Source organism: Amblyomma mixtum, chromosome 3, assembly GCF_055824585.1.
Source record: "Amblyomma mixtum isolate Tamu chromosome 3, ASM5582458v1, whole genome shotgun sequence".
Taxonomy (NCBI): Eukaryota; Metazoa; Arthropoda; class Arachnida; order Ixodida; family Ixodidae; genus Amblyomma; species Amblyomma mixtum.
Window position 1 is genome coordinate 427374807 of NC_143014.1, and position 14325 is coordinate 427389131.

The following is a 14325-nucleotide window of genomic DNA, read 5'->3' on the forward strand; positions in this document are numbered from 1 at the left end:
GAGGTACTTTGTCGAATGCCTTAGCGAAATCTAGGAAAATGGAGTCAGTTTGCAGGTTAGTATCAAGGTTGGCGTGAATATCATGTAGAAAAATGGCTAGTTGAGTTTCGCAGGAGAACCCCTTGCGAAATCCATGCTGTGATGGATGGAAGAAATTATTTGAATCCAAAAATTGCATGATTTGAGAGTAAATGACATGTTCCATGATTTTGCACTTTACACTTGTTAATGAAATGGGGCGATAATTAAGAGGTGAATCAGTACTACCTGATTTGTGGACGGGAACGACCTTCCCCACTTCCCAGTCGTCTGGAATGGTACCTTCGGAGAGTGATTGCGAGAACAATCCTCAAAACCTCAAAGCCTCAAAACTGGCTGCACTTATTTTTGATGCAGCGTTACATGTTCCATGGGTGTGTTCCGGGAACCAAAATTCTGTTACTGCTGTCAATTAAGTTGCCGTATACCCTACAGTGATACGAAGAATTTTTACGCAAATGCCTTTCAAAGAAGGTCCTCCAGCCAGTGGAGCTGGCCAGTTGGTGTGATGTGGTGGTTAATCCCCATTCACTTAGTGTGACATACAGGGGGCTGGGAATTAACTGCATAGAGATCATGAATCCAGCGTCAAGGAATATGTTCACTTGACATCGCGGTGCTAGGTGGGCGAGTTTAATGTTTTCAACGATACACATCGCCAGAGAGAGAGAGACTCTTTAATGAAATACAGAGAATTTAGCCGGCGTTTCAATATCGCTGGCATGCTACTCTGCGTAGGGAGGGGAATTTGGGAGATAAAGACTGAAGGAGAGCCGCACATGAGTTGTGCGCCGCGGCTTCTCATGACAACACAGATGCCTCGAGGGGACTTCAGTGTACTCACTGCGCTTGGCTTCAACAGTCAATGCAAGTGCAGGGCGCTTTCCTGTTTGGTGAAAATTATTTAAACAGAAACGTCGCGCCATGGAAAAAAAAATATTTGCGCTGTCGTTCAGCGCGAGCAATTCGCTGCACGTCTTTGCCGCGCTTATAGCGCTGTGCGCTGCATTCAGTCACCTTAATCCCCGACTGAAAGGTGCGCTGGCGTATGAATTCCTCGTGACTACGAAAATCGGTGCGGGCACGCGCCCCCGCGTAGAATATGGGCACTGGTTTCGTTGCCCGATCGAGGAAGCTCTGGACGATCGAGCATGCATGCAGCGTCTCCACCTTGCTGAAAGGATGATCGAGGATCGAGGGAAGGCTATGCGTAGTAGAAAAAGTTAATTCCGACTGGCGCAGTTCCTGGCCGGTGTATGCCCTGATAGCGGGCGGATTCACTGCACGCGGTGCGCAGCAGATGCATAGCGGAAAGGTCGAACATAATCAGTTTTGAGTATGAAGTATGATCGACGTACGTACCGATACCACATTTGCTCTACTTTTTGCGCGCAACGCGCACAAACGCGTTAAGCTAGAATTAATTGTGCAGCACCTTTTAAAAATTCATTCGCCTCAATTGATGGTTCTCCCTAGATTACAATTAACTGCGCAGCTAACACACATTTTTTTTTTCACCTGGCCGTAGTTTATGCCGTGCGCCTGGAATCGTCTGCGCCGAGGACGAGTGAAGAAAAGTCAGCAAAGCCGAATAGCGGCCGGCCGTCTTTGCATGGGTGGCCATATATATGCTTCGCACGAAACGCAGAAGTACTTCAGTTATGCGAACCGCTTGGTTGTACGCATCAGTTGTCAAGTTCACTACGAGACAACGTTTACCGTCCAATATTGATATATGATATGTGTACATCTTTGCCGAAAATGAGCCAGGATCGAGTGAAGCCGGCCGGATGATCCTTGAAAGCTAAGCATATGATCGAGAGCGCGAGCTCTACAGCGATTCATGGCCTCCGTGCAAAGAATTTTCAGGCACTATCGGAAGGGCGCGCAGCTCATTAATGCGTGCTTGCAAGAATCATGCAATTTGCACGAATATTGTATGTGTCTGAGCATACGTACGTGTGTTTCAGATATGTCCCCGCTAATTTTGTAAGCTGCTTTCTGGCCAAATAAATCTCCACCGGTGAGCGGTTGTGCTGGTACTACAAGATGTGTGGTACACAAACCGATTAAAACGTACAATTAAGCTTCTTGCCAGTATTATAACTTTCCCGAAGCGATTCGCAGCTATACCGGTGACGGTCGAAGCTAACGTCGCCCGCAGACAGAGCAGCGCTGCATGCAGATTTCTGCAGGACCGTCAGAGTCACGCCGGCCGGTAAACAGAGCTGCTAATGGAGATGCCTTCAGCACCGTCAGAGTCGTGCCGGTACAAACAGACGTGCTGACGGAGATCCCTTCAGCACCTTCAGAGACGCGCCGGTTCAAACAGAGCTGCTGACGGAGATGCCTTCAGCACCGTCAGAGTCGTGCCGGTACAAACAGACGTGCTGACGGAGATCCCTTCAGCACCTTCAGAGACGCGCCGGTGCAAACAGAGCTGCTGACGGAGATGCCTTCAGCACCGTCAGAGTCGCGCCATTGCAAACAGAGCCTCCATGCAGATTCCTTCAGGACCTTCAGGTGCATGTAGAGGTGAGAGTCAAGAATCCTGTTGGCTCCCTGAAGGAACTTTAAAGAATTTTTTGACCGGGTAAACCAAACCAAAGCGAACAAAACTCTCAATAATTGGTATTATTAATGGCAGCGAGACCGCTCCGGGATAGGGGTGCACAATAGAAAGTAGAGGAAAAAACCATGCGCTTTTTTATGGCTTGCGGAGCCTGCGCCATCCGCAGATGAGGCGGAGCGAGTGACGCCGTGTCACGTGTCACTCCGTCCACTCCTTGAATCTGCGATTCCGCGCGTCGTTCGGGTTGCATCTGCACGTGCAGACTGCGCTGGTAGTCCCTCCAGCTAGCGCCCTCTTATGGAGTGGTCCAATGTATTCTGCGGCCAACAATACATTCGGCCAAATATTTAATTGGCATAGTTTTTGCATACCCAATTGCACCCTTTAAAAGGTTCCGTCAGCTAAACCACTGTCATATTAATGCTACAATTTGACGCGTGCGGTGACATTTCGTGGTCCACTTTTTTATACATTATGCGTGAGGGGAGTAGTTGCCAGAATGGATCAAAAATATTAGAATTCCGCATTTTCTGCACCTAGGAGGAGCCGAGCCTAGCGGCACATAAAGCAATGGTTATGGCTCATCTAGATTCCTCCTTTGGGCAAACTACATCTCCTCCCATCTTGACAAGTAGTTTACTCAGAGTAAGTGCAATTGCGCCACCAGAAGCATGGCTACGTATCGCCCTTGTTTTGGTTTCTCGTAGCCGCAGGCGATGGAAACTAATCATTTTGTTTTAAACAGGCCATTACTTTATTCAAGCATAATATGAAAACAAATGGACCACCAGCAGCATGAATATGCCAGTGGTTTAGCCGTAAGGAGCCTTTTACAAGGTGCAGTTTGGGATGGAAAAATTACGCCAGGTGAAGATTTGGCCGGGTGTACAGCACCCAGTGACTTGGTGCACGTGCTCTTTTGACGCACGGATTTGGTTCAAGAAACCTGGAGGGCCGAATTTGTTTCCGCCGTAGTGACGACAGGAATCGTTTCTGAAAACCTATTGTAGCGCCCGGCGACGCTATAAAGCGCAGGCGCTGCGATCGGCGTTCCCGCGACAGAAGAAAATAAAGAACGACAGCGCGTGCTCGGAGCGCACGCCCGGCACGCGCAGTCCGGAACTAGAAGCCTGCCACGCTGGTCGTCTCTGTCTGGTGCTCCGCTGCGACCCCGCTAATACCTCAACAGTGGTGACCCGGACGTGATGTAGCTACTAACGCCTATAGAAAAAACTGAACATGTGGCGTCCTGTAGTAGTATCCAAAATGTGCAGAATAAATTTCAACTTATCAGCCTCCTTATAAAAGATTTCACTTTTTTGCCACCTGCGATTTCTCACACCCATGAAGGCACAATTAATCAAATTAAAAAATAGTACCTACAGAATTGGCGGACAGTTTTCGCTGAAACACACAGCAGAGCTTGTATATACAGCGTACTGTCCCCAGTCCAAAAATAAATCGACTAGTCAGCGAGAACAAAGGACCCCCTCCTCAGACCTTAATCTCTCCAAATGTTTGGGCCTTTCTGATCGCGTGCTTGTGCTGCAGAAATCATCATATGCTGTCATTTCTTTATTTGCTTTCGAAAACACACACATTTCGAAAAGCGTGCCTCTTTGGCGAGCGCAAAACAACGCCTCAGTGCATGCCACTTCTGGCGCACATATAACACCACCTCCTCTCTCTCTTGTGTGGGCTGGATTAGTGCGCAGCAGCAAGCACCGCAGCTCGGGCGGGACAGAGGTCACGTGTCAGCTGCGCCGAGTGATGTGAGCCGGAGGTGATGTTTTTCGCTGGCCACAAAGGTGCGCTTTAAGAAAGCGCACGCCTTTTAAGGCGAGAGTCTTTAATGCCTCAGCATTGTCGACAAAAGGTTGTCAGCAGACGTGCCACGCTTCTTCTAGTCAGACGAGGAAAAAAATGTTTGTGCAGGATGGGATTTGAACCACCATCCTTCCGTTCCGCCACCGAGCGTCCCACTGGCTGCGCCACTTCCTGCCAACGCGTATGTAGTTCTCCTTGTCTAGGACGCTGGAGAGTGTTTGCAGAATGGCGTCGAATCAGACGGATGCCTCCCTAACGCCCTCCAGTGTCTCCAGCATTTAATAATTATAAACAATTGTGTACTTAACTAACATCTCAACCACAAATCAGTGACACAAGCAGCAACATCGCGCTAAAGCCTTTTGGCTCACCGCCCTTTAGGTCAACAAAGTGTCCCCCTGAATTTTTTGGATCGAGATTGCCAAAATTTGTTGAGTCACAGCGCCGAGGGTAATCGTGCTTACGAAATCATAAACCCTGATACGGCTGTTGCAAGCCGCCCACTCCAATTGTCCAATTTCAACCAAACGCCTAACTGTAACATAAAAATTTAACAATCAGAATTTATTTACCCATTTCACTGATTAACGTATGTCTCGTGTTTTCGGATGTCCGCCAACACTGGTATTACTGTGCCGCAAAAGCCATCTTTTTACATTAAAATGTCTTTCTTAAAAATAGCAGTGGGCTTCTCTGAAACATCGGGTATAAGGTGTTAATATCTCCTTTTTTGCAATAGTTGATTAGTGCCCATGTTGACGGTACATTTAATCGACAATCAAATTTATGCGAAACGCAGTTCGTACTGAAAATCGGGAATAATGAAAACACTTTTTGAAGTCTTGCAAGCAATTTGCCAGAAAGACTTCGGCTGCTGTCACGTGTCGCGCATGTCTCCAAGTGATAGAGGTTGATTTCTAGAGTGAAGCCAAGAATTGTTGCAATTCACTTGCTGGTGAAGAACTCAATACCAATTGCAGAGACCAAATGACATGACACGGGTGAAGTGGCGTCGTAAAACCACCGTGACCGTTTCTGGAAATTTGTTGGCAATGTTTGTTAGTGGATGCTACACGAAGGCAGAACCAGTCACACATTGGTGGTCAACAGCAGACTGTGCACCGGTTTCTTAAAGCCACCACTGAGCCATGTATAGATTATATCGGCCAAATGGGCATGAAAGATGTACGAAGGTGACAGAACAATTTGAATGACAGACAGACGTTTTTATTCAGGTTATTCCAACGCACGTTTTCCGAACTGAAGTTTTCGGGTTCTTCTTTGCGCTACGATTTTTTAATTCGAAAAAGTCATCGAAACAAATTAGTTAATGAAAGTGTGAACACGCTTGCACATTTGCTTCATACGAGAGCAAATGTTCTCTTTCTTAAACTAAAGGGAAATTTATTTGCCAAATATGAGGGTTGCCATGAACGTACATAACGATTTCTCAGCGTTATGCTCGATAGTTCTCTATCACAGCTTTCTCCATGCTCTGTGTTAGGGGCATTTATGCTTTCAGAAACGTGCACACATGTCTTATGACAAGAGTCCAGACTTGTCGGTTAAAAAAAAGACTGATTTGTTTTGTTTTTTAAGTAACAGTGTGAAGAAAAATGTTAGTAATTACCTTTCTCGGTAATACGAATAGAGAATGAAGCTCGGTGGGGACATAAGACCATAAGTTAGATGGGGAAGCTTAGGACTTCCATGTATGCTAAAATAGCCACACTAAACACCTTGTAAGCAAACCCATTGGGCTAATTACTTTTGGCAAATGTTTTATTTTTTCTTCGGTGCGGAGAACGGACTAGACCACGCTATGAGACAAGCAATGCAGGACGAGTCTGCTAATAACATGTCCTATTTCTTTGCGTTTTTGCCGTGCAACTTTACGTAGGCCTCTTTTAGCGAGCTTCGGAGATCTTTTCCGTTGGCTGAGCGAGGTATGTTTTCCATGAACTCCACACCAGCGTACAAATGCTTGTGTGAAGCGAGACGGCCTGAAATGAGAAAAATGTTGGGTTATTTTACGCTCGGTACTCGTCCTCAGTTCACCACCACAGAAGACGTCAGCAGTAGACAGCAAGTCATAGCCGACTCTTTTAGAGGAAAGTGGTAGCAGTATTCCTGAAAGGCATGTTATAGGAGAGGTATTTTTGTTAATAGCTTCTGCGAGTCAAGCGTCATCGTAGGGATAAATTTCAACTTCCTGGGTATCCTTAGCTTGCAGCGTACGGCTGTTCTAATATTTTGCTGTGATTAATTCCGCAACTTGCTTTGCAATTCATTTATTCGTTTTTATTTTTACAGAGTGCTACTTGTTTTTACAAGTTATAGCATTTTTTTCGCGTATGCGTACAACTCGAGCACGAACACCTTGTTTACAAACACGCTGCTTTTCGATCACATGTAGGGATGCTAATAAATAGCAATGAGAACAACAGTGCCACAATGCGAGGAGCGGATGGCGACTCAGAAATCAAGGTATCGTGTGTTTTTAAAGAAGGGTCTGGAAATTAGGCTGTCATAAATTTTTTCGAAAGAATTTCGGAATACCGAATCAGTTACACTCTGGTGCACAACAGATCTAACAAAGGCAGCAATAGTTCAGCGGTTATAACGCTGGATTTCCGTTCCTCGTATGTTTTGAATTTACAGCGAGGGTTCATAGGGAAGGCGGTCTACAACAGTATAGCTAAGCGGGCCAGTTGGTGATACATTATGCAAAAAACAGTACGAACAAACGGGAACGAAAGGAAAAAAAAACAGGAACAAGCGCTGACTCTCAACTAAAGTTTAATCATAGGAAACACGCTTATAAAAGGAAACAGAAAACGAAAAACAGCAAAACCAGAACGCACGTGCTACCAAGTGATATACAGATATGCAACCTCACAGTAACGCAGGAGCAGGAATGGTTTGCCGACACACAATCTTGCTTTCTTTGCCATATTATACGCCTCGATGATTTCCCTGGTCAACTGGTCGGGGTATTTGTACAAAACGTCAGTGGAATGCAAGGACGGAAAACAGGATTGACACTCTCGGCAATGATCAACTAGATTAGTGGAGCGATTAGAATCTAATGAATTGAGATGTTCTCCGAGTCGTGTGTTAATACAACGTCCCGTTTGCCCAATGTATATCTGACCATAGGTCATTTTGTTTTATTTCACACAATTCTTCAAAATAGCTCGAATTTAAAGAGAGGAAAAATATCACTTATCGGCAATTTTTTCGCCACAATCGCAACACTTCACCTGCTCTGGTATTTAGAGGTGTCAGTGTGTGAGGCAGAGCTCCTCACGGTGTCAAATGGGCTGCTCAACACGACGCACTTGCATCACAACAGACCGTAGCTGATGATGATATCTGTTTTTTTTTTCGCATAAGGATCAGTTCTTTTGAACACAGACTGGCCGCTTTAGAGGGATGTTGCGACAGATCCTTTGAAACGCAACAGGCCAGATGGCGTACCCCACAGGGCTCATTTTAATAAAACAATCAAACTTCCATTGGAACCTTATACACATACCACTAGCCGATTCGCTCTGCTACCCGAACTACTGATTTTTCGTCCACGGTAGAGCAGCGCCAAGCAGAAGCCCACACAGATCAGCCTCACATTCGGGAGGTGTTGGGTTCGACCTCCAGTGCCGCCGGGTGCCCACCGGTTTTCTAATGGCTACAAATTTCCCCCGAACTGGTGCTGGGCTTTTCTAGGGTGAACTTCTCGGGAAAAGGGTCCTGGACCTAACCATTGATAATATTCAGAGTGCAAAGCGGACCATTTTACGCTATTGAAAGAAAGAATCCAGTATGACCAGTTCTTTTGGCTCCATAGGAGGGTCTTTACTCATTCGTGCGCAAGTAAAGGGGGAAATCAAGGGAAAGAGAGAGAAAGCGGCAGGCACCCTGTTTTGCACATCGTTTTCTACAAAAGCGTGTAGTTAAAGTGCACAAACAAGCACATAAATTCATAATGGAAATAAGCAAAAAATAGTGCCAACTATAAAGACCATTAATCTTCTCCGGGAGGCGGGAAAGAGAGAGAAAGAAAAATATTGACAGTACTGTTACCACTGGTTAACGCGAGATTCAGCGACTGCTGTTAAGGTATTGGTATTTGATGCGGGAGAGTATCAGAGCGACCTTACACCGGTGTAGTCTAGGGTTTGCTCTTTATTTTTTTACATATCGGCGTTTTTCGTCTTGGTCTCCTCTGCAGACCACCGTTCTAGAAGCGCGGCGCCGCCGATGATCCCCACGTAGGGCGCGCGTTTTGCAGCGGCTTCGCAGAGGGCCGGTGCCACATTCCTCCCCTCTCGCCATACCGTTTCTCTTCCTTGCATCGTAACCTAGTTGTCGGTGGTTGCCGTGATACGCCTTCCTACACTCTCGCCATATCCTCCTCCTCTCTCCATACCCTCCTCCCGCGGCAATCCTTCTTCTCATTCCAGTATTACTCCTTTTCGGTTGGCTCCCATGCCAACTACTTACCAGGTGCGCCTTCACACTCACTCTCTAGCCATATCCTCTTCATTTCACGGTAACCACCTTCCAGACGGTCACTGTTGAAGCTAACCTCTGGTGACGCCTTCCTATGCTCTCGCCATAAAGCCTCCTTCCAAAAGCATACCTCTTGTTGTGCTTCCAGGGTAACTATACCACCCGGATGGTTTCTGTGACAACCGCCGACTGGTTGCGCCTTCTTACTCTCTCGCCATACCGTTCGCCTCCCAAGGTAACCACCCTACAGATGGTTCCTGTGGATCCACCTGTTACGCATTCTCAACACAAGTGATATTCATCCTCCTGGCATGGTAACCACCCTCCAAATGGTTCCCATGGCAACGCACTCGCCGGTTACGCGGACAACTACGACAGGCAACGACACACTGCTACGGCGTGAAACCTAAGTACGGGCACTTAACAGCTATTGCTGTAAAAATGGCTGCCTGGTTTGGATTTGTGCAGTCTCTACATTCTAGCGCTGGGTTCTCAGGTCCCTTGATAATACTGGTGGGGGGCCCCGGACCACCTGAGACCCACCCACATAACGAGGCTATCATATGTACTGCCGTACTTCTCTCTAAGTTCCTTGAACCGTCACCGCTTCCGGGGGTTGTGAAAATCGCTCGTCAACGATCTCAACCACTTCCGCCGCTTCTCGCCGTCCCCTCATCCACGTCTACGCCAGAAGATGGGGCTATAGTGCGTCGCAGAATGTCCTTGACCTAAAAAAGGCTTTAACCATCGGATGGGGACTAGCTTGTGAAGCGCCAGCTGGTCTTGATAGGTTGGCAGTGAGTTTAAAGAGCTCTTTCGAGAAGTTTCGATACAGTCTGCTAAGGGGCGGCTACTCCAGTCATCCACTGAATCTTTTTACCACGTCACTCTCTAAAACTCTTGGAACATCAGAGGCGTTGTAAACTCATTGTAGTAAATCGAGTTTTACACAAGTAACTGGATCAATGCGCATTCTTTCACGGCTATAGTTCAGCCCAGAACTGCCAAAATACGGGCATGTGCGAGTGTAAGTAGCATGTCTACGAGAGGGCTTAAACGAATAACTGCAGGACTCCAGCGCTGGCTATGATGTCAGAGGATATGCCATGGAGACGCAAGGGCTGAGAATTTCATGTGATGAGCAAAAGATCGCCTGGCTGGATTCCGGACGCGGCGACCCCAACACATTCAGTTGACGATAAAGTTACCAGGTGGTGAAAACAACTCCGGAACTGTCCATTAACGCGTGTCTGACACTCCACATGAAGCTTCAGGATGTGAAACTGCATCACTACACCAGGCACTATCATCACTAGTGATGTGTGAGTACTTGGGAGAGACAGGTGCAGCAAAGGCTGAGGATCGCGCTCATTATGGAAACGTCCGAGATAGTAACTTGTCCTGAACGCCGATTAATATTAGTGCGACTAAGTTCACGCGAGCTGCGGTAGCCAAAGTGAAAAAAAAAACAAAGTGAAGTATAGTCATTCCTGTAAGTGGCATCAACATCTGATCATCTTGACAGTGAAAGCGCTCAAAAGGACAAGGACGACAGAAAAGGAAAGACATAAAAAGCGCTTACTTTCCACTGTCCTTTTGAGCGCTTTCACTGTCAAGATGGAAAACCAACTCGCCCACTCAATTCCATTATTCAACATCTGATCAGAGGGGCTGTTTTGTGAAACGGCAATGCCCCCCAGTAATCTGTCCCCAAACCAATTTGAATATCAAGGAAATTTTCGGACTCTTGAAAACAAGGATGGAATATGCTTTTAATTTGTACCGCGATAATTTTTTGTAAACGAAAACATTTCTCATCAAAATTTACGCACACATAAAACCATTTGCATTTGCGCTGCCTGTCTTTGAAAGTCAGCGTGAGAGTATTGTCTGTAAACCAGGCTACACGTCGGGCTTGTCGATTAATCGTACAGAAAGCAAAAGAGGGATGTGACAGCACCCGAAAAAAGAACGTGGAGGTATGAAGTGCCGCCTTCCGTCGAAAGTAGTCCAAACCCATCCATCACAGGTCAGAGTTTTGGGAGAGCCGAGGGAAGATAGGTGGGAACACTATGTTTAACGGCTATATATAGGGCCTCATGTTCAGTAAATATCACCAATTGTCCGACTGTATCCCGCGACGTTAAGCGTACATCTGGGTTTTACGGCCCAGCTTCACCGCGTACTTTTTTTCATGACGATGGCGCTTCTGAATTGCTGGTTAGCAAGAGCAATCAGCAATGCCACCACCGTTCAGCGCGACCATTCATACCGGCCACGAGCTCCTGCAGTCTCTGGGCCTCCCTCTGCTCTTCGAGGCTTCCCGGTTGGAGCAGTCGTCTGGGCACCACAAAAGCTCGTGCCGCCTCTCCGTACAGGGGATGCGGCACTCCAACGACGACTACGTGGCGCACTTCAGGGTCGGAGGAGAGCAGCTCTTCCAGCTCGGCCGGGGCCACCTGCTGGTCCATGCACTTGATCAGTTCCTTCAGTCGGCCACACACGTAGAAGCGGCCGTCGGGAGTGTAGTAGCCCAAGTCACCTGCAACGCGCCGAAAGAGAACAGCAGTGAAAAATCCTCGTGGCGCTCCTTTCGCATTCTGTATATCATGCACTTTGATTTCACACCTCGTACGTAAAATCACTTTGTGGACGCCATTAAGGTAGCGCTATGTAATTGCTTCTTAAGCAACTATGGGTTGTTGCCCTGCTTAGTTCTCCACATACTAAAAGCCTCCCTTAAGAAGAGTTTAAAAAACAAAAACTGATTTCACAGCCATGTGTTTATGCATTAGTTTGATAAACGCTCCTTCTTCGCATAAATTGTTTGCTGCAGGTGCATTTCATAATGAACTAAACTTTCAGGAGACAGCTTCCACAAGAAGCGACAAAGGGTGACATCATTAAGATTTCATTCCGCGCACAATGATTACATGCCCAGCTGCCTGAGTCCTTTTACAGCGGTAGCTGTTAATGCGAAGACCCTCGAGAATCCCGTAGTCGGCGTAAGCATTCGTGTCCGCGGAGGAGGACGAGCGGAGTGGGATGAAGAGGAAGCAGGTGAGGGACAGGGAGAAGCGTGTGAGGAGGAGAGCACAGGCCTTTACCTCAAGCCTCATCCTGCCTTCGTAGTTGGGTGTTGGAGAGCGCTATCACGACAAGCATCCACGAGGCGTCTCGAAACGTCTCTCAGAATAAACATCTTGAAATATTTCAAGCCTTCCCTCGTAAATTTCGTTCGCACTTCGCTAATCGGAAGCGAGGTAACATCCTGACTGTGGGGGTCAAGTTTCAATTCAAGTAAAACGCTCAAGACACCCGTGTGCTGTGCGATGTCAGTGTACGTTGAAAAACCGCAGGTGGTCGATATTACTCCGGTTTCCTCCACTACAGTGACTCTCCCTTCTTTCACTCCCTCCGTCATCCCGACCCCACTGAGCGGCATAGGTTCTCGTTCTAAGTGAGAAGTTACTGCGTCTTTCCTTTCTGCACAACCGATGATGTGTGTTTTATTTCTTCCTTGTGCGTACTTCATTGACGGCGGCGTAACAGACAAGCCATTGGTCTTCTACAACTCTTCATGAAACTTCCCTCCCGAGAGCGATTCAACACATTCGACAAAACCGCGCTACACCGACGATGAATAGCCTGTGCGGTAAAACTGCGCCTGACGTGCTTTTAGAGAATAGCTCTAGGAAGGCCTTTTAAAGACCGCAGTGCTGTTCGAAGTGCACTGCAGAAAACAAAGGAGAGCAAAACCTAGGTTTTTGTGGCCCCTCATCTCGCCTGACGGCTGTGCAGTGATTCGTCATGAAGGCCAGACTGTGACACAGGCGAAATGCAGCGCAAAATTCCCGTGATACCACAGCTAGGCTACTCTGAGCGGGGCAGCAAAAATAATTCCAAGTGCTTCCTTGTGGCAGCGGATTTTGCCGTAATAACAAATATAGCTTTCTCTACCGAATTACAGTTACCAGTCTTTTCCCTTCTGCATGACGACGGTAAAAACTAAGGGTAATAGTTGATCCTTCATTCGTTCTGTGAATGCTTACACTATGCAGCGTACTGTGTGGCTGGCAAACTCAACTGAACAATGAAGAGAACAAGTAAGGAATAAAGCAATCTTTCAATTACAAAAATAAAATGGAGGATGGCTAGTGCGTTCGTCGATCACCACAATGAGAGTTCACAAGGCAGTGTCTTCTATTGCGACGCTTTGCCTTACTGTGAAGGCTCACTGCATCAATTATGGGGTGGCCCCAGAGTGACTTGAGGTCAGGCAGAAATGAGAGACAGGCAGCTATGTTCCTCTTTTTCTTCTTTTGAAGAAACCGCACTATACGAAAAATCGCACGATAACAGTCTCAACTGCCAGAGAATTAAACACCTCTTTAGTTACTAAAATTAAAATTAAATAAAATACATACAGTATTTGCACCAAACATGGTTCCACACCTTTAGCTATCTTCTTTATAACGCTGTCCTGAATCGAAAATAAAAAGGGTGCCCCACCGGTGCGAACGAAGCCGTTCTCGTAGGCTTCAGCCGTCGCATTCGGGTTATTGAGGTAAGCCTTGAAGGCGCCTGGGCTCTTCACACAAATTTCTCCATGCTCGTAGGGACCCAGAGTTTTCCGCGTGTTCTGCTGCACCACCTGGGGAAAGCACGGCAACCTCAAGAATGTCAGAAGCGCTGATATGTTGTTGAAAGCTTCTGCGAATACGAATAGAAAATGAAGACGGGAAAGCAGCTCTCCCTCAAGTACGACTCTGGCGGGCGTTACTTGTTTTGTATGCATCAATGGAGGAGTTGCAAGCATAAGCTGTTTCTAGTTTTTGTTTTATTTCATGCCTTGCTTTTGTTGAATTATTTCACGCCACTGCGATGACCGATACTAAAGAAAATGTGTACTCTAGGTGGTGACTTCAATGCGCACCAAATTAACATAATTCAGCTGGATGTCTCACTTGTAGGCATATCACTGTTCCCACGGCCGTGGATTAGATAGTGTTATGGCATATGTACATCTTTCTTTGTCAGTACGCATGCATTATATGGACAGGTCTTGGTAGGCTGCTTAAGTTTGTCAAAGTTTCATAGAGGCAAAGGATACAATGCAAGCGGTTATTTTCACGCCTGAAGGCGACCCATGCAACTGAAGCCACATCAACAACAACGCCAGCAGTGCATAGGGAAAAGAACGTTCTGATATTGGTTAATTTCCCGGCCTTCGGACATGTACTACCGTTAAACGCAATTAAGAATAAGTGTTGATGCAGCCGCGAAGAGAACACAGCATGACAGCAGAAGCTGTGCACTGCTTGCACGTGTGTCAAGATTGCGGACAATTTTCGTCAAGCCTATCATACGGGTAG

General features: G+C 46.8%; 1 protein-coding gene across 1 annotated transcript in view; it reads right to left on the reverse strand.

Moving 5' to 3' along the window:
- Positions 1-6301: 6301 nt before the first annotated feature.
- The window catches only part of LOC149358002 (uncharacterized), a 66732-nt gene continuing 58708 nt past the window's right edge, over positions 6302-14325 (reverse strand). Inside the window, exons 8-10 of the mRNA XM_089576713.1 lie at positions 13463-13604; positions 11223-11492; positions 6302-6441 (exon numbers count right to left, since the gene is read on the reverse strand). Coding sequence (XP_089432839.1) covers positions 6302-6441; positions 11223-11492; positions 13463-13604 — 552 coding nt within the window. The remainder of the gene's footprint in view (positions 6442-11222; positions 11493-13462; positions 13605-14325) is intronic.